Source organism: Lithobates pipiens, unplaced genomic scaffold, assembly GCF_037356315.1.
Source record: "Lithobates pipiens isolate NorthernLeopardFrog02 unplaced genomic scaffold, aLitPip1_a1.2 Scaffold_19, whole genome shotgun sequence".
NCBI lineage: Eukaryota > Metazoa > Chordata > Amphibia > Anura > Ranidae > Lithobates > Lithobates pipiens.
In genome coordinates, this window is record NW_027507764.1 from 332385926 (window position 1) to 332411270 (window position 25345).

The window sequence follows — 25345 nt, forward strand, 5'->3', positions numbered from 1 at the left end:
GGGAACCCCCTTACGCCAAAAATCCCCCCAAAATCCATACCAGACCCTTATCCGAGCATGCAGCCTGGCCGGTCAGGAAAGAGGGTTGGAACGAGGGAGCACCCCCCCCTTTTGAACCCTACCAGGCCACATGCCCTCAACATGGGGGGGTGGGTGCTTTGGGGAAGGGGGGCGCCCTGCGGCCCCCAAAAGCCCCTTGTCCCCATGTTGATGAGGACAAGGGCCTCTTCCTGACAACCCTGGCCGTTGGTTGTCGGGGTCTGCGGGCGGGGGGCTTATCAGAATCCAGGAGCCCCCTTTAATAAGGGGGCCCCCAGATCCGGGCCCCCCCACCCTATGTGACTGAGTATTGGGTACAACGTACCCCTACCCATTCACCTGGGGGGAAAAAGTGTCAATAAAAAAAAACACAGGTTTTTAAAGTAATTTTATAATAATAATCAGCTCTGGGATCTTCTTCCAACTTCTCAGCTCTCTTCGGCCTCTTCTCCCAGTGTCCGGCCTCTTCTCCCGCTCTCCAGTTCTTCTTCCATCTCTTTTACTAGCGGAGGAGCCTGGTCTCCTCTGTCCTTCTTCCCTCTTCTTTCGATGTTGACACATGTTCTCTTCCACTGTAATGGCTTGTGCGACATGCACCGCGACTTATATTAGGTATGGGGAGTGGTCACCGGGTGATGTCACATAGTGACCCCTCCCCTTATGATGTCAAGTCTCGAGGCATGCTGGGAATGTGATGTCATAAGGGGCGGGGTCACTGTGTGACATTACCCGGTGACCACGCCCCATACATATATAAGTCGTCGCGCACGTCGCACAAGCCTTTACAGCGGAAGAGAGTGTCGTGTCGGAAGAAGATAGAAGAACGAAGAGAGAAGAGGGAAGAAGGACAGAGGAGACTGGGCTCCTCCGCTAGTAAAAGAGCTGGAAGAAGATATCGGAAGAGCCGGGAGAAGAACCGGAGAGCGGGAGAAGAGGCCGGACACCGGAAGAAGAGGCCGAACAGAGCGGAGAATTTAGAAGACCCCCGAAGTCAGAAGAAGACACCCGGAGCCAATTAATAAATTACTTTAAAAACCTGTGTTTTTTTTTATTGACACTTTTTCCCCAGGTGAATGGGTAGGGGTACGATGTACCCCATACTCATTCACATAGGGTGGGGGGCAGGATCTGGGGCCCCCTTATTAAAGGGGGCTCCCGGATTCCGATAAGCCCCCCGCCCGCAGACACCGACAACCAACAGCCAAGAGGCCCTTGTCCTCATCAACATGGGGACAAGGTGCTTTGGGGTGGGGGGAGCCGCAGGGCGCCCCCTTCCCCAAAGCACCCATCACCCATGTTGAGAGCATGCGGCCTAGTACAGTTCAGGAGGGGGAGGGGGCGCTCACTCGTCCCCACCCTTTCCTGACCGGCCGGGCTACGTGCTCGGATAAGGGTCTGGTATGGATTTTGGGGGGAACCCCACGCCGTTTTTTCGGCGTAGGGGGGTTCCCCTTAAAATCCATACCAGACCTAAGAGCCTGGTATGCTCCTGGAAGGGGAACTCATGCTGGTTTTTTATTTAAAATTTGGCATGGAGTTCCCCCTCGAGAGCTGATTATTCTGTGAGAGAGGTGACATTGTCGCTTCAATACAGATGGAGATCAGACTTGGAGGCGACTTCCATTGAAATCAATGTGCACAAGTCGCCTAGAAGTCGGATTGAAGTAGTACAGGAACCTTTTTTGAAGTCGGAGCAACTGCTGTAGCGTACATTAAGACGGCTCCATTAACTAACATTGATTTTCTCAAAAGCGTGACTTGGGGCCACCTGAAGTCAGATCCAAAGTTGCCCCTGTGTGAACAGGCTCTCAAGCGTGTTTTATATCATTCAGAAAGCTCTGGGCTATGCCAAACGAAATCACTGAAATGTCTCTATTCTTTCTGCTTCTACCCAAATGTAGCACACATGAAAACTACCTTCTAAAGCTATTCTTACAATAGGTGAACCTGGAAACCCATGTACAGCTAGATCACAGTCTGTCACACCAAGTTATAGGAGAAGCAGACTGATTTAACACAAAACCAATGACTGCAGGTTGGGAACTGCACTGGAACTAATTCTGCAACTGCAAAGTAGATGTTACTTCCCATTCTTTTAGATTTTGTGTTATTCATTAGCACTGAATCAAGGGGTTTGCATTTGTTGTAATGGCGTAGTTCAGCTATTTATAACCCCATGACTTTACTGATGAGACATGCCATGCTAGTATAGGCAATACAAATAGAGCAGTTTCTCTGTGATTATTGCAGTCTTATTAATGTTAGTCCAGTGGATGGGTGGGCCAGTGTTGTGCTGCTTACCTTGCCTAGGACCCCATCCTGAATTAATCTATCTTTTCTACTGGCTGAATCATATTTAAAATTGCCGTAGAATGTATAGAATTCAAGCAACATTGCAAGCATTGTAAGATCATGTTAGTTAAAGTGGTTGTAAAGACTCAAGGTTTTTTTACCTTTGTGTATTCTATGCATGAAGGTAAAAAACCTTCTGTGTGCAGCGGTCGTCATCCCCCAGCCCCATCCCGATCCAACAATGTGCACAAGAGCCTCGGCTCTCTCTGGCCTCTCCCTCCTCATTGGCTCTTACTATTGTCAATCACAGCTAGTGAGCCAATGAGGAGAGAGCAGGGGTGGAGCCGAGCCCCTTTTGTGTATGCACACACAGAGCAGCGGCTTGGGAGCTAGCCTGCTCGGGTGCCCCCATAGGAAGCTGCTTGCTATGGGGGCACTAAGCAGGGAGGGAGGGGCCTCGAGACCCAAGAAGAGGAGGATCAGTGCTTTTTTTTCAAATAAAAACTGAACCTATAATGTCACTACTCTACTAATCTAAAGTCTCTACTGCATGCTTCTTGAGTAGTTTACACAACAGGAATCAATGTGTTCTATTCTCCATTTAGGGACTGATCACTATTCCTACAAATTTATTGCTAGTGATTTTTGTAGGGTGATTGAGCTGCTAAATATCACTGGAGAAGATTTAGCCTACACTGAAGTTTTCTCTGCATAGGCTGTAAAAAAATGATAAGACCTAAAAGGTGCACATCTGGAAAGAAAAAATGTCCCTCACAGGTAAAAAGGTGGCCATATTCAACAGAGGATAGTTGGACATGCAGGTTGACTTCCAACCAAAGGAATCATTTATTTTCCAAATTTTTGATTAAAACATATAGGTCTCTCAAGCATTGTTAATTGTGTAGTAGTAAAGCCAGACATGCATGGTTTAAATATTGGCCGGTCCAGCCTACAATTTTGATTCTTGAATGGGCTAGCTGGTTGTTCACAAGTCGCTCCATAAATCGACTTGTGTATAGGGAGTCTGGCGGGTTTATCCCAAACAATCTGTACTGCCGGCTATAGTAGGCAACACTGATCATTATATTTTGCCAGAAGGGAAGGTTCCCCATCAGCAGAATACAATAGCACAGTGGGAGGATTCCCCCATCCAAATTGAATGTGTGGATGGGAAAATTGGCTCATTTTTTTCATTCAACCAACTGGTTAACTGGAAAAAAAGTTTAAAATAATATGGCCAGCCTAAATGGTGCAGCCAGATACCACTTTGGGGGGAAAAACAATATTGATTATACAAGGTTTTCTAAAGCTGGCTATACACTAGTAGAATTTTTTTTTAATGGTTTCATTTTTCAAATGTTTCATTTTAAGAATATTCGTAATTTTCTAAAGGTTAGTGGGGTCAATTCGCCATTCAATTTCAACTGCAGTGATGACAAAATTCCAAGAAGCAAGATCAAGAATTTTTCCTCAAACGAACAAGTTTCTAACAGTGTATGTGGTGTTCCTTCAGGAAAGTCCATTCATTCCAAAATCTCATTTTGAAGTACTTTCGAATAACACTCGTCAAGTCCTTAAATGTACTGAGAGTTTTTGTACCAACGTTCAGTTAAAAAGTTACCAGTTTATGGCGAGCTCCTTGCTCATTCAGCTGGGAATATTTTCTAGTACCAATAGGGATGAGATTGTTGCCTCATCTGATCCAAATCCGCCATATCAGATGACAATCATCGAGGATCAGCACAAAGCAATGTGTATAGTCTCTATGTGACAGCAGCTACCATAGGATGTATAGATAACCCTAATGCACAATTTAACCTATGTTGCCCACATAATACGAACACAAAAACATCTGACAGACATTTTGGCATTTCTTCTTTTGGCAAGTTAAAAATTTTACTAGAAAGTCAAACAACAGATATTGGGGTGAAAACAAAAGTGCCAATGTGTTAGGTACAGAATTAAATCTGAGGATTAGCAATTATGATACCATGACCACCGTCCTTCTGTAGTCCCTCTACCCAAGAACAATTTAGGGTACACACCTGGAACCCGGCCTATGAGCATGTCCATTGGTATCTAGACCAAGCAGATGAAGAAAAAACACTACTCCTTCTTCATTTAGTTTATCGAATAGTGTTTGGTTGTTGTGGGCAGACCTGAAGAAATTCTAAAAACACAAACATTGATAATATATTGCATTATTACACAAACCTTGTAGTTCATCATTACATAGAATTCCAACAAACTGCATGACCAACTATTTAAGCAATAACAATAAACAATATCAAAACACAATAACAGGACATTCGTCATAACCAATGATGCCATATTTAGTACTACATCAGGAGCAATTATTAATTTCAGTAAATCTTGTGAAAATAAGGCATATTATTAAAAAAAAAAAAAAAAAAAAAAAAGGAAAAAAAAAAAAACTTTTTCTTTAGAATCTCTTTAAGGCTGCATTCATTACTACATAAGACATGTAATAATGAATGCAGCCTTAAAGAGATTCTAAAGAAAACGTTATTTTTTTCCAATAACAAACATTTTATACTTACCTGCTCTGTGCAGCCCCAATCCTCTTGTTTTTGGGTGCCCCACCAGCAGTCCTGGCTCCTCCCACCTACTGAGTTTCCATCAATAGCAAGCCTCTTGCTATGGGGCACTCAAGCAGGCTTGCTCCTGAGCCACGATCTGTGTGTTCATTCACACACAAATCGCAGCTTGGCCCCACACTCCACTTTCTTCTCATTGGCTCACTGGCTGTGAGCCAACACCTCCTGCTGTCTGAGCCAATGATGAGAGAGAGACCTGGGAGAGCCGCTGCTCTTGTGCAAATTACTGTTTTTTTACCTTAATGCATATAATGCATTAAAGTGGTCGTAAAGCCTAAACATTTTTTTACCTTAATGCATTCCTCACGTTAAGGTAAAAAATGTTTATGTGTCAGCATCCTCCCTCCCCCTTTTAACTTTCCTGAGCCCTCATTTGATCAGGCGCCATGCACGTCTGCAGCTCTTCTCTCCCCTCACTTCTGGGTCTTGCTGGCTTTGCCGGGGCACAGTGCAGTCAATCAGAGCAAGTGACAAGGGTGCAGGAAGCAGGGCCAAGTCCTGCTGTCTGTGTCAATGGACGCAGAAGCGGGGCTCGGGTGTGAGCATGCATGAGTGCCCCAATGGGAAGCGGCTTGGCACAGAGCAGGTAAGTATAGACATGTTTGCTATTTTTTTTTATTTTTTATTATTTTACCTTTACAATCGTTTAAGGTAAAAAAAACCTTGAGCCTTCAGAACCACATTAATAAAGGTTAAAACAAAAAATCATGACGTATTATTTATAAAGCACAACTAAATCCTTTTTACTATTTTGCAATTTTGTAGGTTTATTTCTACCAGAGTATTTACCTAGTAATCTAATCCACCAATACTGGTAACCACTTTTTGTAAAGAAATCTTTCATATGTTTAGCAATTATATCTCTTTTTCAGCTATGAAAACTGACACAGAGCTTGTCTATCGAACCAAATATTAACAGTAATAACAACATATGTCTCTCAGAAGGTGAAAAAAGCAAACCTACCACTTACAATGCAAAAAACACCTTGTGGCGCTGTAAAAACTACACACTGTTAAATAGCAGTGTACTATGATAACCAAAACTACACAACGTGAAAATTATAAACACATGTGCATAAATAAATATAATCAACAATAAAGTAAATAGTGATTAAATAGCGAAAAAATGCAATCAAAAAAATAATCGCACAAAAGTGATACAGTGAATATGTGACAAAACATAAATTTAGAGAATGAACACAATGACAATTAGTGCTCTAATAGAAATGTGCAGTTCCAAAATAAATTAAATTAAATTGATCTTCAATCAAATACAATCATTGAGGAGCAATAACTGTAATGATGGCAATAGTTCAAAAAAGAAGAAGAAGAAGAATTCATTTTCCAGTGAAAGTTCTGTACCCAAGTGTCCATAAACCGCAGAGCCTCCACCGCACCCCCGGCGCCAGCGCCCCCCTTGTCTAGAACACCCACCAGCAGTATTGCCCAGCACTCTCGTGTCGGGCAAAAAACGCTTATAGTGTATACAGATGATGACTATTTCTCCAGCCACTTCTTGTGAAAACCTCGCAGCAGAGGATAATCACTTAATATCTCAGAGTTACCTCAGGGAGACAAAAGAAACTTCCCATAGTGCAACATTGCAAAACTATTTTTAATCTCAATAAAACGTTCGATCAAAATCACACTCACATGGATCCAATTAAAAACGAGCACTTCAAATAGACATTCCACTGGTCAATTCAAAGATCCTTCACTCATAGGCATTGGTGAGTACACTGGAAGCAAGCTAAGTTCATATCAAATAGCACCGTCTCTACACAAGGTATCTGTGTGGTACCTGACAGCAGACAACCCAATTTGAAAACAGCGCCAGATAGTGATATCCAGTGCTTCAACTTGTGTGTTCTCCATTGCCATCATTACAGTTATTGCTCCTCAATGATTGTATTTGATTGAAGATCAATTTAATTTAATTTATTTTGGAACTGCACATTTCTATTAGAGCACTAATTGTCATTGTGTTCATTCTCTATATTTATGTTTTGTCACATATTCACTATATCACTTTTGTGCGATTATTTTTTTGATTGCATTTTTTCGCTATTTAATCACTATTTACTTTATTGTTGATTATATTTATTTATGCACATGTGTTTATAATTTTCACGTTGTGTAGTTTTGGTTATCATAGTACACTGCTATTTAACAGTGTGTAGTTTTTACAGCGCCACAAGGTGTTTTTTGCATTGTAAGTGGTAGGTTTGCTTTTTTCACCTTCTGAGAGATATATTTAATTTTTTAAGTGGCAGCTGGGGGGAGGGGGAGTTTGAGCGCTGGGATGATATACTAATCGGGAGGTCATTGATAGTGTATCTTGAGTTTTTTTTAATAACAACATATGGCTTAATTTGTCACTCGCCTTCACATTGTCAAATACCCAAGTGTCCAGTTCTGTAGCATCTTCAGATGCAAAGTCCTCACTCGATGCGGAGTAACAATGTGTAAATACATGATCTCCACTGGCACCTGAAAATACATTTATCACAAGCTGTCAACTTAAATTGTTACAATACGACTGAAAGATTTCCAGAAAACAAGAAAACTACAATATAATGACTCTGCCTCTTCAGCTGCTGACCTCCACTGGACTTACACACCCAGGCTCAGAGGATAAAAAGGGGATGGAGCTGGAATCCTAGCAGTACAAAGTACTTTCCAAGTTCTTCCTTCACCCTCATCTTTATTGCTCTCTTCCATGATGACGTCTCTGCTTAGCTACAATACATGCTCTCCTTTTTCTCTTGAAATACCCACCATCATTCTAGGTGACTTCAACACTGCTGTTAATGCTACCACACTGTCTACTACTAAACTTCACAAACTAATCTCATCTTTCAACCTGACACAATGAATACACACTGAAAGCAACAAGCTTGACCTTTTATGAAGCAAATAACTCTTACGTAATGTTCTAAATATTGTATCCAAATCACTACCTTTTCGCTTCTTGCAATATAACGTGTTCCCACACACTACAGACTGAACATATATTAAACCTAATGTCCACTATAATACAGTTTTTTCTATCCCCAAACCATAAATCAAATATCAGAAAATGATATGCACAAAATCAATCTGTATGCTGGTAATATAATACAATGATATTCCCGCGCTACTAAATGTGTACATTTTTTAACAATATGCTGCAACACTGAAGGAAATATCAGAACCCAGAAAATATATAAAGCGAAGGTAGTGCTGCGCTTAGAACCTAAATACTGTGCATAATAAAGTGCAAGGTGCTCAATGAAAGATATGGTTGAAAGATCAATATATATTCAATCCTAGGCAGTATAAAAACATGTCACATGCCCTGCGATTTCTTCGGATAAAACAAGTGTATCAATAAGACAATAAAAGTATTTCAAACACTCAAATGATTCTTCATAGAACAGTGATAGGATATATATCCATGTGGTGTGCAAATGCAGTGAAAAAAACAGTGCTCAAAAGAAGGTGCACTACAATTGCAATAAATCTCGAAGGAATAGGTAAAATCCTAAACGGCATACAAAAAAGTTTTGATGAAGTCATGTGACAGTGACGAACACGAGGCACCAGAAGTGACGTGGGCTGGCTCGCAAATCGTTTGTTATATGCCTGTTTGATGTTTCTTATTGTGAGTACCTTGATTTTACTTTTACTATTTTGTCAATAAAATTTGGAAATACTACACTATTGTGAATCCCTCTTTACATCCCCCACACACCCCATTGCAAGGTTCATTGGATGCGCACACACCAGGGACAATAGTGGGACTCTGATTCCTGACTAGAGACACACAACAGTGGAGCCGAATACGCCATACTGGGAGGCTGCCAAGAAACACATTGAGATATACCTACAGCGGTAAGGTAAGAGTACATCTATACATTACTCTGCACAGGAACCAGGAAGTCACCTATCATCAGCACTTTATGCCAGAGGATTGTCACCAGCACTTTGTCATTTTATGCTGACACTACTAATATACAGCCACTTACTTACCTTGCACTTTATATGGACACTACTTATCTTTTTTGCCTTCACCTAGAAGAAAATTTGCAGCATATACCTATATGGAGGAAACTTTTTTGTATGCTTTTATATGCCGTTTAGGATTTTACCTATTCCTTCGGGATTTATTGCAGTTGTAGTGCACCTTCTTTTGAGCACTGTTTTTTTCACTGCATTAGCACACAGTATGGATATATTTACTATCACTGTGCTAAGAAACATTTGAGTGTTTGAAATACTTTTATTGTCTTATTGATACACTTTTATTGTTTTATCCAAAGAAATTGCAGGGCATGCAACACGTTTTTATACTGCCTAGGATTGGATATATAATGACCGTTGAACATTGCCTCTTTCAACCATATCTTTCATTGAGCACCTTGCACTTTATTACGCACAGTATTTAGGTTCATAGCGCAGCACTACCTTCACTTTATGAATGCTGGTAATCCTAACGCCCTTTTCAAACTGAGGTGCTTATAAACTGCCAGTAAAACACTGAGCGCTGCACTGCAATTAGGTTTAGTATACAGTATAAACAAGCTTAACCCTGTTTTCTCCCGACTCTGCACTCCTTGCAGCCTCCCGAACACCCCTGTTTTTTCTCTCGGATCACAACTTTCAGTATATACTCAACCTGTCTCAACCTTCTATCTCGTGAACCAGCAAACAGTTAGCCATAGATACTTTCACCACTTCAACCCTTCTCCTCTCTATTCTGCTACTGATGACCTCTACAACAAAATTTCACCCATGTCCTGCCCAGACCACCTCTGTCTACAACAGCTCACTCTCATCTTTACCAGATGCAATTGCTCTCCTCGCCACACACAGAATTAGAACCCAAAGTTATATACGCCCCTGCAGCTAGGTTCTGCTCCCGTGCGGTTGTGTGCTGCTTTGCCTGGCTGTCTATGGGTGGGGATGTACACAGATGACATGCTTGCTACTGATATATATATATATATATATATTTATTTTTTTGTACTTATTTTTAAGCACATTAGATTGCAAGCTCCTGAAGAAGTGCTTAAAGGCAGACAACGTGTAGAGTTTCTCCATTACGCCTCTGCCACCAACTATCTTCTTTTCCAATACTATCCCCTAAACTGAATCATTTCATCCTAGTACTATGGTAATATTTGGTTATGTAGGTGGTGAGAGTGCTGTATAGGTCTAATCATGTTGTTTTTAAAGTGTATGTCAACGATGTTGTTTTTTTTAATCATGTTTAACCCTTTCCCGACAAGCAGCCGCAGTTGTACTGTGGCAGGTTGGCTCCCCTGGGCGAACCGATGTAACTGTACGTCGGTACGCCTTTTGGCCATTAGGGAGCGTGCGCATGCGCTGCGACGCTGGAGCTGCGACGCTGGAGCCGATGCACGTGCCCGGCAGTCGCGATGACCGCTGGCCACCCGTGATCACTCCGCACATAGAAAGAACAGAGATCTGTCTATTTAAACAAACAGATCTCCATGCTGTCAGGGGTGAGGAGAGTAATCTGTTGTTCATACTAAGTATGAACAATGATTGCTCTCCTCACCCACTCAGTCCCTTCCCCCCACAGTTAGAATCACTCCCTAGGGAACATAGTGAACCCTTTGATTGCCCCCTAGTGTTAACCCCTTCCCTGCCAGTGACATTTACACAGTAAGCAGTGGATTTTTTATAGCACTGATGGCTGTATGAATGCCAATGGTCCCAAAAATGTGTCAAAAGTGTCCAATCTGTCTACCATAATGTCGCAGTCCCAATAAAAAAAAATCACTGATCACCACCATTACTAGTAAAAATAAATAAATAAAAATGCCATAAATCTTTCCCCTATTTTGTAGATGCTATAACTTTTGCGCAAACCAATCAATATACGCTTACTGCGATTTTTACTACCAAAAATATGTAGAAGAATACATATTGGCCTAAACTGAGGAAGGAATTTGCTTTTTTTTTAAAATAAATTGGGGATATTTATTATAGGAAAAAGTAAAAATTATTTAGTTTTTTCAAAATTGTCGCTTTTTTTTTTTTGGTTATAGCGCAAAAAATAAAAACCGCAGAGATGATCAAATACCACCAAAAGAAAGTTTTATTTGTGGAGGAAAAAAAAGACACGACCGCGCAATTGTCAGTTAAAGCGATGCAGTGCCGTATCATAGGGCCCAAAGTTAAGTCACCAGAGCTCAGCAGTGTCTCAGTAACCTAAGCAGTACAGAGCTCCTTCTTACACCACACCTCGTGACCACCTGCTGACTGCTTCCTGCCCTATACAGCCCCTCCCTCGCAGGTGGGTTAACACTTTCAGACTACCCATTATCAGGGTTAGTGGCTCTTTCCCACCCAAAAATCTCTCAAAGTCTCTTGATTCTGAGTCCTACATTAGAATCTAATAATCCTGTGTGAACTGAAAATCAGTTTTCCCTCTCTCAGATCACCATGGGGGAGATTCCTGAGTACTTCCACTCCTCTGTTTGCCCCCCTTAAAGAGACCACAACCCAAACAACGGGGACACTCATCTCCAACCCAAAACCCACCCTGGCACCCTGTACAGACCTTTCTGCTTCCTTCAACACAGCTGGCAACCCGCTCTCTCAAAAAATTCTGCTGCCTTGGCCTCCAAGACTCTGCTCTTTCCTTGTTCTCCTCCTACTTATCTAAAAGCTCCTTTAGTGTAACCAACAACTCTACTACCTCCTCTCCTATTTCACTTTCCTTAGAGGTCCCCAAAGGATCTGTCCTTGGACCCCTAGTCTCCAGCTATACTTTTTCCCTTGGTCAGTTGACAACCTCACATGCTTCCAATACCACCTCTATGCTGACAACGCCCAAATCTATATCTCTGCTCCTCAGCTCACCCATTCAATCTCCATATGCATCACTAATCTACTAACCAACATATCAGCACGAATGTCAAACTACTTCCTAAAATTCAGTCTTTCCAAAACTGAGCTCATATTACTTGCCCTTTCCCATGATCCCTCCCCCACCTTTTCTATCAAGATCAGTATCACAACTATCTTTCCTTCCCCTCATACCAGGAAGATAGGTGTTATCCTGGAGCCTGACCTTTCCTCTCAACTTCACATGAAATCTTACTGCCTTTTCCACCATTTCCAAAATACACTATTTCTTAACCAATGGCAACACCAAACTACTAATTTAATCCCTGGTTATCTCTCGCCTCGACCATTGCAACTATTTCCTTATTGGCCTACCTCTACACAGGGTACATCTCCCCTTGAGTCTATCTTGGCTGCCGATCTCATCCACCTTGTCAATCACTTAGTGTCTGCCAGCCCTCTCTGCTAACATTCAAAATATTAACATCAATTTACAAAGCCATCCACAACTCTGCCCCCAGCTACATCAGCAAACTCATATCAAAATATAAACTAAACTGTCCACTTTGCTCCTCCCAAGAGCCCCTGATTTTAAGCTCCCTTGTCACCTCCTCTCATGCTCGCATCCAGGACTTATCCAGAGCCTCCCCTATTCTCTGGAAATCCCAACCCCAAACTGTACAGTGTAGCTGTTCTCCGCGTTTGATTTTTCTTTTTAATGCAGTGTTTCTACAAGGGATGCAGGGGTATCTAAATAATAAGCAAAAACCTGCATTTTGAAGTAGGATTCTCTTTAACAGTATGGCACTTTGATTATGTTTCCCCACGTCTACAAAGGATTTTTCGACATGATCCAGTTTTCTCCCGCAATCCAAAACCTATACAGGAAGGTTATGTGGTGCCATCACAAACCAGCATTAAATTTGATTTGCTTCTTCAGGAAAAAAAATTATTTGGACAATATGTGAAATAAGAGATTTGTATCATGGTTACCTTCATCCATACAATTACACATACCTTTTGCAAACATGGGTAAAATATCAGGGCTGCCCCAGCTCCATGTGTATTTACTTTCATTAAAAACAGAATCAAATTCAACTGGGTTTTCCTTCCAACCTAGAGAGAAGACATAAACACTTACCTAAAAATAAATTAAAGCTGTTTATTCAGCTTACAAATTAATACTCTAAAAAATGACTATTCAAATCATACAATAAACAAAATGGACTACATTAGCCTGTGTCCCGCACAAAATCAGCAACTACGTAACTTGTATGTAGAAACGGGGTGTAATATCCTGCTAACATAATTCATTACTAGCTTTTTTTTCTAGTTTTTCTACCATTACAGTCCTAATCATGGGATCACAGCAAGCAGATCATCCGACTTAGCACTCAACAATAAGATAGTAATTAGAATGCATGTGTCATTATGCACAGAATACTAACAGGTACAATTCTGCACATTGCTAAAATCATTACAATGAATATACCTAACTTAGAGAGGACTTTCACTTTAAAGAGTCTGTCTATCCAAAGCTGATATTTCAGTTTGGTGCTAATGCTAGTGGAATACATTCTATGCTTGCTTCTAATATGATTCAGGCATTAAAGTATTTGACATTTTTACTTGAGATTGTATGCCCACCTGCCACAACCATCACGAGGGACTCCAATTCTCCGAATTGGATTTCTCACTTTCAGTGAAACTGCCCTACTACTGCCACGTCAGAGGCAAATCTCTGCGGCAGGAAAACAGATACAGAACCCCAATGCTGGGATTAAATTCTCACATGCTTTATTGCAGTGTGCAATTACACAGTAAATGCATTGGTGTGGTTTTAGATGTACTGTATTGGCAGCCCAATTAAAAATGAATAAGCTGCCTTAATGTAACATGCACAAATGTGTGTGCATTACTGCACTAATGAGATCTGAACCTAACCTGAAAGAATAACAGTTTATGATAAATGAACCCCTTTAAGAAGATCTAGACCCGGCATCACTAAATAGCGGGCCACGGGCCAAGTCCAGACCGACTCAATGTTCCGTCTGGCCCCGCTGCCGTCATGCCATTTAGGATTTGCTTTTTCCCCCCTTTAGCCACCCCCGCTAGCTCTGTTGTCTTTACAGATCTGACATCGGAAGAGCAGCACATCGATGCACGGAGGGTGAGGGCTGGCCCAGTTAACTGATTGGTTGCTAGAACCGCCATGCATTCTAACAACCAATCAGTTAACTGGAGCAGGTCCCATCCTCCATCCATCCCTTTGCTGCAGTGAATCCTACCCTCCGCCATGTGTAAGGTAGGATAGGGAAGAAGGCACTGTTATTGTTATAAAGGACAGAGGAAGCCAGGTGTGATATAAAGGGGGGATCAGAAACTGTAATATGAATAAGGGGTGATATAAAAGGGAGGAAGGACAGGAATGAGAAAGGAGTGATATGAAGGGTGATGGGAATTCTACAAATGGGGTGAAGACAGGAATGTGAAGGGGGGCTGGGGACTGAAGTGTGAAGGGGGTTCTAAAAAAATAGGGTGAGCACAGGAATGTGAAGGGGGCTGCTATAAAAGAAGTGAGGGCAGGAATGTAAAGGGGGGGCTGGGGACTGGAATGTGAAGGGGGGTGCTATAAAATGGGTAAGGACAGTTATGTGATGGGGGTTGCTATAAAGGGGATGAGGACAGGAATGTGAAGGGGGGTCCTATAAAGGGGGGTGCTATAAAGAGGGTGAAGACAGTTTTGTGATGGGGGTGCAGACAGGAATGTGAAGGGGGGCTGGGGAACTGCAATGTGAAGGAGGGTTACTATAAAGGGGGTTAAGACAGGAGTGTGAAGGGGGACTGGGGACTGCAATGTGAAGGAGGGGTACTATAAAAGGGGGTGAGGACAAGAATGTGAAGGGGACTGGGGATTGCAATGTGAAAAGGGGGATGATGTGCAGGGGGGACTGAGAACACTGATATAATAAAAGGATTGTGATGTGAAGGATCTGAGGCTAGGTTCACATTATTGTGTACTGCGTTCTGCATGTAGGTGGCCCATTTATTTCAGTGGGCTGCTTTATAAGCAGAACACAAAAAAATAAGTCCCTGATCCATTTTTTTTACTGCGCCGTACCAAGTTACATGGTACTCTGCCATCATGTGATATGGCACTTGCAAAAATGTACCACATTTGCCAATTGTGCAGAGGTGCCATTGAGAGTCAAACATATGAGTCGGACCTTGGCTAGAAGAAAATGTTACTGATTGGATTTCATGATTTGTAATTCAATACCCCTGATCTAGATCCTTACCAGATGACATACAGCACCATAACAGGTTCAAGTGCCTGAACAAGGACCTTTTAGGGTAGGATTACTAAGTACTATTTTAGTGAAAGCTCACCATTTCAAAAGATACAAAACAACATTTGAAAACACATTAACATTTTAAAGCAGAACTTAAGTCCACTGTATTTAACTATCCTCAAGCAATGTACTGTTGGCAAACTCCCTAACTAACATCTTTGCCCAGGCTTCTTGGTGAAACTACTAGTCATGCACACGGGAGTAAATTCATCCTGGTAAGAACCAAGAACGTACAGGGAGCTGTGCATGCAGGAGAAACAATACTGGAAGGCAGAAAATGAATTTCTATTGCAGAGGAGACATATTGAGGCTCTTCTGCAATATTCAATAGAAGCCTACCTGCCATCAATTAGTTCCACTTTACAATCTATAAAGAGTGATTGTGTTTAATTTTACTTTAAAAAGTAATCCTGAGTACAAAAAAATACCAAAGAAAAAATAGATCCATGCTGACAGCTAACTCGGCAAACTCAGCAGAAGTCCTCACATTGCTTCAATCTGTATAACTGCCTATGACACAATATGTTAAGCATATTGATAATATGTCGAGAGAAATACGAGAAAACTATATAAAGGCAACCAAGAAAAATGGGCAAATTCCCTCTTATTCCTTTCCTTTACACACCACTATATCCCCGATGATAAAATTAAAAATGTTCATAGCTACTTCTACATTGTTTAACTTATCCGAAACACTTGGAAAACCAACATTATTGATTCCTTTTCTGTGCCTAGTTCTCAACGCTGCTCATGATATGACATATTTGTCAATATGCTTACTTTTAATAGTGTTATATAATGCACCTAAACAAAGATAGAAAAATAACGATGCAAAATACACATTTTCTCACATGGATTAAGCCAAATGGATTAAGAGTCCAATCCATCCTAAATGTAAATTTTAGTTACGCATCTTCATGTAAAGATAATCTAATGTTTTAAAAACTTTGTTTCGATGTATAGTTTGCAGGTTGTACTGCTTGCTTAGCAGCTCTGCACAGTAATTTAAAGTGTTAAAGTGTTTTAAAGTAACCCTAAAAAAAATGTAAAAAAATATCCTGTTCCCTTGAGGCTGGGTTCACACTGCTGCGGGGGGAGATCCGGATGTGATTCGCACCGCAAATAACATCAGATCTCCGTAGCGATGCGAGTTCAGCCATACAGATAGTATGGCTGAATTCGCAGCGCTCCCGCAGCAAACTCGCACGGGACCCTTTTTTTGGTCCGCAACAGAATCGGATCGCATGGGGGTTCACACCATGCGATCCGATTCCTGTGCGAGTCGGCAGATCGCACTGCGATATGCGGACGGATCTGGGGGTGTCATTAACATAACATTGACACTCCCAGCCGTCCGCATAGGGCAGTGTGAACTGCCGGCGGGAGTAATGCGATGCGGGAAAACGCCACGGATTTGCGGCGTTCCCGCATCGCAGCGGTGTGAACCCGGCCTAAAGCATGTTATACAGCACAGTGCTTTGTAATTTGGCCACCTGTACAACCTAAAAAACCTGGCTGATCCTGCCTAGCTATGCTCTCCCCCTGTAAGCTGACCCCGGTTTATTATGGCTGCTGAGCTTTGACACCGTGGTCAGTTTATGTGCCTCCGTCATCCACAGATCTCCTCCCTCGCCCACCCCCCCCCCTCCCCCACCTGTCAGCTCCATTCACTCCTCAGCCCTCCCCTCCTGCTGCGATCATTAGGCAATGACATTGCTACAATACCCACTGTTATATTAAATAAAGTACTCAGTGCATGTGTTGTTTTTTTAAATGCCGTTGTGTTCTTAATTTCATAGCAATTCTTAATTAATTTCTTAATTTTCATTTCAATTGGCGCTCACATGACCTTCCACCTTTCTCCTCCTCTCCTCTCCTCCTCCTGGCTGACATCAGTGGGGGCTTCTCAGCTCCACACAGCATAGCTGTCAGATCGAGAATTGCAGCCAGCCACGGGAGTGGCATTCAGCGCTATGAAAAGAGGTACACAGCAGCAGTTTAAAAAAAAAAAACAACACATGCACTGGGGATATTATTTTATATACCAGAGGGGATTGTAGCAATGTCATTGAGTGGCTTAACAACCACTTTAAGTGTACCTAAATATGCAAAAACAAAAATTGAATATATAGCAGCTTACCAGTCCTTAGGTGTGCTGGTTGTGTTTTTTTTTTTTTCAAATTTAGTTACATAAATGAATGTGAAAGTGGAGGTGAAACTGCTTTTCCAAAACTAGAGGAAAGAAAATGATCTATGTGCTGTCCATAGTAATCACTTTCTTTGATATGTTTTTCAACCTGAAAACTTCCAGGCATTTATGTAATGAGGCGACAGGTCCCCCTTACTGATTCTGGAGATGGCTGGGCAAGTTGCTGGCAATGCAGGAATCTCTTATGATGGAATACTGGTTCAGAAAGCTCCTAGGGCTGGTGATGAGGTTTAGTATCAATGAAAAAATTGAGCACATAGCTGACATAAGGATGTCATTTTCTGCATTTGTTGTACTTGCTGCTGTCAAGTATCACCAAGACTCTTGGAAATAGTGGCGCATTGGAAGAATCCCTTGACGATTTGCCAGCCATTGGAAAGAGGTATGTATATGGCCTCATGTACACAGGGCATATGGTGGGGGTTTTTTTGCCTCGAAATGCCCCTGCATGTTAGCATATGTGTCCATGCATACATAGGCATTTAGAGACGTTTAAAGGCAGGGGTGTTTAGGTGCATAAAAAAAAAAAATGCCAGTGCATTCAAAAGCAGCAGCATTTTGACAGAAAAAAGTGTTTGAAGTGTGTAAACGTAATCTAAATGCGCATTGACACTAGGCACACAAAGCACTTGAGTGTTAATTCATTTTACTAGATAGAATTATTATTCTGGCCAATGAAATTAATTAGCCAGATTTGTCCATTTGCACTTGACGCGTTTTCATGCATGAAACCTCTTTTCTGTCAAAACGCTGCTGTCAGGAGGAAAGGTAAAGTGCCTTGAGTGCACAAGGCCTATTCGTTCACATTTGGGACCATTGAGTGTATTACACACATAAGTAGAACACAACATAGGCTGTGCCACCACTTCTGTCAGGACTTCACTCGTGAGTGAATACAGTGAAATTGAGAGATTCTACACGTACCTTGGATTGGATTACAATTGACCATTATACTTGAGTCAGTGGGCAGACATTGTTCAAAATGCATGGAGTAAAGGTCTTTGAGAACAGCTTGTCAGGGGCAGAAGGATCAGAGAAGTGATCTTGTGAATGTGATGATTGTAATGCGTAGATAAAGTTTATTTTAGCTCAGCTGAGTGCAAATGCCAAAACTGTTAAGTAGTACAGTTTAACCCATAAACACGGGAGGGATAGCAGGGTGCACTTAACTTTTTGGAGGTTATTTTTATATCCTGTTACTATTACCTAACAGCATGAGTGGTCAGTGTTATGTCATGCTTTTCTCGGTGATAATTTAGAAAAATAGACGAGTGTTGGTGTCAGAGAAGTAGATAACCGATTACTCTGGTAAAAGAAAAATGGAGGATTTCTATAACAAAGCATGGGATTCTCATGAGAGACAGTTATGAACACTAAAGCCAGCCACAGACTGTTTAAATCTGATCTGGTTCAGCAGGAATGGGCCGAGATTCGAATCATGTATGGGCAGACTGAATGTACCCAAGTTGATAGATCCATCAACTTGGGTACAACCAGACTGTCAAATTTTACATGCGATTATTGCAAGTGGCCATCATAGCTACTAGCAATAATCACTGTCTTTTCCAGGAGGGGAAGGCTTCCCCCCACACCCCCGAATTTGCTCCTTCTATGGACGGCCTTATTAACATGTTGCTGTGTCTGCCTCAGGATTTTGTTGTCTGATGATTTAAATAATCATACATGTAAACCCTAACAAACTTTTCAGATTTGATTCCTTTTATTCAGTTAAATCCACCATTGAAAGCATTTTGTTAGGTTTGTTCGAAAAGTGCAAAAAAAATACCTGATTGACCCTGACAAAAATCCAGTGAGCTGTAACTTTATATGCACTTCGCCTGTGCTTCACTGAAATCTCCAGCAATGTTATCAGCTGTGCCCAGTTCACCTCTGGGAATTATAAAAGGCCTTCTCCAAAATATGGAAATAATGAGATGGTGAGGTGTTGTGAACTTATGACACACTTCCTAGCCCATGGTGACCATGCTGCCCCTCTATAGATACAATACAGTGAATATAATTTATCACCATAGGACAGGAATGTGTTATTGCCAGGATCACCGGAGAAAAAAATTGCCTAAAGAAGAAAAATAATACAGCCAACATATTTAAGCACAATCTACTATAAAATCGTACAAAACATATTGTAAATACAGTATTCCATTCTATCATACAGAGCAGCAATAGGTCTATCATTAATATAAATGTTCACAGGAATATAAACTCACTCTGTAGCCATAAAAATGTCAACTTTATTTATTTTCCATTAAAAGCAAATGACTGACATAAAACCCATATATAAAGATATATAACTTAAAAGAGAGCATAAATGGAACAGAAAAAGAATCTACAGCTGTTTCACAATATGGTAACACTTTCTCTAGGCCCCATTATATTTCCCTACCTATAGATTTTACCCTTGTCAGATGTATTTAATAGATTGAAAGTAAACCTGAGGTTTTTATGGCCACTGAACATAAGAGGATTTATGTAATAATGTGGGTAATACTTTAAACTGGCATTCTTCCACAGTATTTTCTAGCTGTCTGATTCTGATTTCTTCAGTGGAGTAAAAGGGGAACTATAGTATTTTTATAGATTTCTATATGTGCTCTACATGTGATACTCCTACAAACCATTTTTTTTTCTTTTTTTACATACACCAGCTGTATTTTTTCCTTATAAGTTCAGACTATGTTTTTTGGTTGTCGAGCCAATGCTCTTACCTTATTACAAGTCTACCAGACAGGGTCTGCCTAATTGAAAACAATTTACCTTATTTATTGGCGTATAACACGCACCGGTGTATAACACGCACCCCAAGTTTAGGAGGGAATTTTTAGGAAAAAAAAACTTACATTTAAATGCCCATCAATGCAGCCTTATCAGTGTCATTTGCAGCCTTGTCATGCAGCCTTGTCCATCATTGCAGCCTTGTAATGCAGCCTTGTGCATCATTGTCCCCTTGTCAGTGTTCATTTCAGATTTTAAAAATGGCGCCGTCAAGATGTCCTGTGTATCTCGGCGGCTTTCGGCCGCCTTCGGCCATTCTCGGCGGCTTTCGGCCGCCTTCGGCCATTCTCGGCGGCTTTCGGACGCCGAAAGCCGCGAGAAGGACCGAAGGCGGCTGAAAGCCGCCGAGGAAGGCTCAAAAATCGTGCAAAAATCGCGGAGGATCACCGTATAACACGCACCCTGATTTTAAGGGGGGAAAAAGTGCGTGTTATACGTCGATAAATACGGTACTCTCTGCAGTCTGTAAATGACAACACAATGGGGGAGATTTACTAAAACTGGTGCGCACAGAATCTGAAGCAGCAGTGCATAGTAACCAATCAGCTTTTAACTTAAATTTGTTCAATTAGGCTTTAACTATAAAACCTAGAAGCTAACTGATTACTATGCACAGCTGTACCTGATTATGTGTGCTCCTGTTTTAGTAAATCTCACCCAATGATTCTTATAGCCAGAGCCAATGTTGTATTCTGCCTAAACCTTAGGACACATGATGGAGCTCAGGAACATTATATTGTTTATGGAGTTACAGACAGAAATACAATCAAACCTTTCCCCATTTCATGCACAGCTAAAAAAAAGTTTTGACTGCAACAGGCCTTTAAACCTAGATCGGGTATAGATTATGGGTAACTACTATAGACTGTATACATGGCTGACTCTTGATGAGATATTTTTGTCAACAAGGTAGAGAACCCTTTGCTTATAATTTGTTATCCTTACCACCAGCATTGATACACTGTAGTATAATGAACACAGAAAGGGGACTAGTATAGTATGTACTTTTAGAGCAAATGCAATCTGTTCAGTCTTTGTTAATCTTTCTTTTTGTACATTTCAACAAATAAGGTCAGGTTCACATCGGGGCGCTGTGGTTTGGGCACAGTGCAATTGTATGCACATTTTATACACCGTTTTAGGTGTGCTCCCATTGACATCTATAAGACTGTAAAGTTCTGCATGATGCATCCTTGATGTGCTTTCAGAAAACACATGGTCTAATAGAAATCAATGGGAGCACACCTAAAACCATGTGTAAACTGTGCAGGTATTCTTCGCTCTGCGTCCAAAGCACAGTGCACCGGAGTGAACATGGCCTTACTATATAATACTGAAGAACACTTTTAAAAAATTGTTTCTGGCAGTACCATCACTATCAGAGAAATAATAAAAACCGACATCATATATAGATGATGTGACATCCCATATACAGTGGTGTGAAAAAGTGTTTGCCCCCTTCCTCATTTCCTGTTCCTTTGCATGTTTGTCACACTTAATTGTTTCGGAACATCAAACCAATTTAAACAATAGTCAAGGACAACACAAGTAAACACAAAATGCAATTTGTAAATGAAGGTGTTTATTATTAAAGGTGAAAAAAAATCCAAACCATCATGGCCCTGTGTGAAAAAGTGATTGCCCCCTAAACCTAATAACTGGTTGGGCCACCCTTAGCAGCAACAACTGCAACCAAGCGTTTGCGATAACGTGCAATGAGGCTTTTACAGCGTCCTAGAGGAATTTTGGCCCACTCATCTTTGCAGAATTGTCCTAATTCAGTTACATTAGAGGGTTTTCGAGCATGAACGGTCTTTTTAAGGTCATACCACAACATCTCAATAGGATTCAGGTCAGGACTTTGGCTAGGCTACTCCAAAGTCTTCATTTTGTTTTTCTTCAGCCATTCTGTGGTGGACTTGCTGGTGTGTTTAGGATCATTGTCCTGCTGCAGAACCCAAGTTCGTTTCAGCTTGAGTACACGAACAGATGGTCGGACATTCTCCTTCAGGATCTCTTGGTAGACAGCAGAATTCATAGTTCCTTTTATCACGGCAAGTCTTCCAGGTCCTGAAGCAGCAAAACAGCCCCAGACCATCACACTACCACCACCATATTTTACTGTTGGTATAATGTTCTTTTTATGAAATGCAGTGTTCCTTCTACGCCAGATATACTTGGACACACACCTTCCAAAGAGTTCCACTTTTGTCTCATCGGTCCACAGAATGTTGTCCCAAAAGTCTTGGGGATCATCAAGATGTGTTGTGGAGAAATTGAGACGAGCTTTGATGTTCTTTTTGCTCAGCAGTGGTTTTCTCCTTGGAACTCTGCCATGCAGGCCATTTTTGCCCAGTCTTTTCCTGATGGTGGAGGCATGAAGGCTGACCTTAACTGAGGCAAGTGAGGCCTGCAGTTCCTTGGACGTTGTTGTGGGGTCTTTTGTGACCTCTTGGATGAGTCGTCGCTGCGCTCTTGGGGTAATTTTGGGCGGCCGGCCACTCCTGGGAAGGTTCGCCACTGTTCCATGTGTTCGCCATTTGTGGATAATGGCTCTCACTGTGGTTCGCTGGATTCCCAAAGCTTTGGAAATGGCTTTATAACCCTTTCCAGACTGATAGATCTCAATTACTTTCTTTCTGAATTGTTCCTGAATTTCTTTGGGTCTCGGCATGATGTGTAGCTTTTAAGGATCTTCTGGTGGACCTTACTGTGTCAAGCAGCTCCTATTTAAGTGATGCCTTGATTGTGAACAGGTGTGGCAATAATCAGGCCTGGGTGTGGCTAGAGAAATTGAACTCAGGTGTGGACAACCACAGTTATAGTATGTTTTAACAAGGGGGGCAATCACTTTTACACACAGGGCCATGATGGTTTGGATTTTTTTTCACCTTTAATAATAAACACCTTCATTTACAAATTGCATTTTGTGTTTACTTGTGTTGTCCTTGACTATTGTTTAAATTGGTTTGATGTTCCGAAACACTTAAGTGTGACAAACATGCAAAGGAACAGGAAATGAGGAAGGGGGCAAACACTTTTTCACACCACTGTATGGGAGAAAGAGAAAACTAGCGAAATTATTCTTTTGTTTCAAATACATGAACATTCATAGGCAGTTAACAAGAGTATTCACTATATCAGATTACTTCTATACTAAACCATATCTCCTGAGATCCCCTTGACAAAGACCCAGGTAATGAAACATAGGGGCAGGGCTTACTGAATGCTATAACAATGCTTGGAAGTAGCAAAGGGCTGGTAAAATATACTGGAGAACCACATTGTCTGCTAAAGGAGTATGTTTGTATATGCTGGAAAGGGGCTCCCTACCCATTTTTACTTACCTTTCCTGCACTGCCTTGCTGTTCCTTCCTCTGTCTCAGCTGACGCTGATATAAATGGTGAAGGCAACCTGACAGATGGAACTCCCTTGGACATGCAACAAAGTTTGAGCCTACTGATTGACTGCTAACTCTGGGCTATATCACAGAGCGGCAGGTCACAAGGCCTCCCATGCCTGGAAGTACAGAGTATTGCCACCAACTGCAAGAAAGACGTAGTTCAACCCCCAGCAGTAATTAAGAAGCCTTCTAATCGCTAATATAAACTTGGAGTTCTGGGGACAACAGCTTGGTGAGATGTGCTTCTGAGACAATAAAAATGACTTTGAGTATGGTGCTTTATGGTGCTTTATGGTGCTATAGTGTATGAATTTCTCCACCTACAGAGACAAAGTTCAGTAAGGCTACTTTCACACTGGGGCGAGTGGGTAAAGGGCGTCGGCGGTAAAGCTCCGCTAGTTTTAGCAGCGCTTTTCGGCTTTTAACCCCCACTAGCGGCAGAAGAAGGGGTTAATAGTGCCCATGTAGCGATGATCCCGAAGCGCTAGTTTTAGCAGCGCTTTTCGGCTGCTAGCAGGGCGCTTTTAACCCCCACTAGCGGCAGAAGAAGGGGTTAATAGTGCCCATGTAGCGATGATGCCGAAGCACTTTGCGAGCGCTTCGGCTGCGGTGCCTATGCATTTCAATGGGTAGAGGCGTTTTAAAAGCAGTGTATGCACCGCTCCTAAACCGCCCCAAAGATGCTGCTTGCATGACTTTTTTTTAATGTCCCGCAAGTGCACCACCCCAGTGTGAAAGCACTCAGGCTTTCACATTGAAGTGACAGGAGAGGAGCTTTACAGGCGCTTTGCAGGTGACATTTTTAGCGCTAAAACGCCTGTAAAGCGTCTCAGTGTGAAAGTGGCCTTAAGGCTTGATTTAAAACTGAATTCCACTTATAGCTATTTTTAAATAGTTACATTGGTCTAGCTTGAAACAAACAATGTAACTATTCATGTGTAATACCTGGCTGATCCCCATGGAATCTAGAAATCACTGTAAAAGGCAATGCCTACTACAGTGGTTGTCACAGGATTCGGAGTCCCATGCCAAACATCAGACCTGCTGCTTAGTGAACACATAAGTTGCTAACTCAGCACAGACACCATTCAGAGAATACTTTGTATTTTGCCAGTGAATGCAGTGTTATCTGAATGGACAAGGTAGAGATTGTGGCATCAAAGCTCCACCAGTATGGCGCATGTACTATATACTTACATTGGTCCAAACTGGAACAAGGTATCTATGCAAAAATCTGATATATGCTTCAGGTTTAAAATTTGACCTAAACACTTTTTTCTATAAAAACAGAGCCCTGAAGTTCTCCGTGTAGGTCCATCATACCCCAAAAATCCCAGTGAAGCCAAAAATTGCAGAAAGCTTCCAAAAGCTTCCAAAATGTAAACTGGTATACGCAATTTCTTTGTATAAAAACTTGATGTGAATGCATTCTTTATTTAGCTGTGCCTGCGTAATATCTCTAGAGCTCGTTTTGGCAGCACTTTACCGCTGTTTAAGCGTCACTTTTCGGCCGCTAGCGGAGAGCTTTTAACCACAGTGCTCCTAAACCGCCCCAAAGATTCTGCTTGCAGAACTTTTCCTAACACTGTCCCCCAGTGTGAAAAGGCACACTGAAATTAATGGGAGGCAGTTTTCAGGCACTATTTAGAGGCTATTTCTTGCGCTAAAATACCTGAAAACCACCTCAGTGTGAAAGGGGTCTGACTAAGCCCTGATTCACATTGATGCGATTTTGCATGCGATTTGACATGTCAAATTGGCGGCAATTGCTGGCAATGG

The 25345-nt window shown here is 41.7% G+C and overlaps 1 protein-coding gene across 1 annotated transcript in view; it reads right to left on the reverse strand.

Annotated features, from left to right (window-relative positions):
- The window catches only part of PIGN (phosphatidylinositol glycan anchor biosynthesis class N), a 618025-nt gene that overhangs the window by 561856 nt on the left and 30824 nt on the right, over positions 1 to 25345 (reverse strand). Inside the window, exons 4-6 of the mRNA XM_077492054.1 lie at positions 12825 to 12923; positions 7333 to 7439; positions 4377 to 4501 (exon numbers count right to left, since the gene is read on the reverse strand). Coding sequence (XP_077348180.1) covers positions 4377 to 4501; positions 7333 to 7439; positions 12825 to 12923 — 331 coding nt within the window. The remainder of the gene's footprint in view (positions 1 to 4376; positions 4502 to 7332; positions 7440 to 12824; positions 12924 to 25345) is intronic.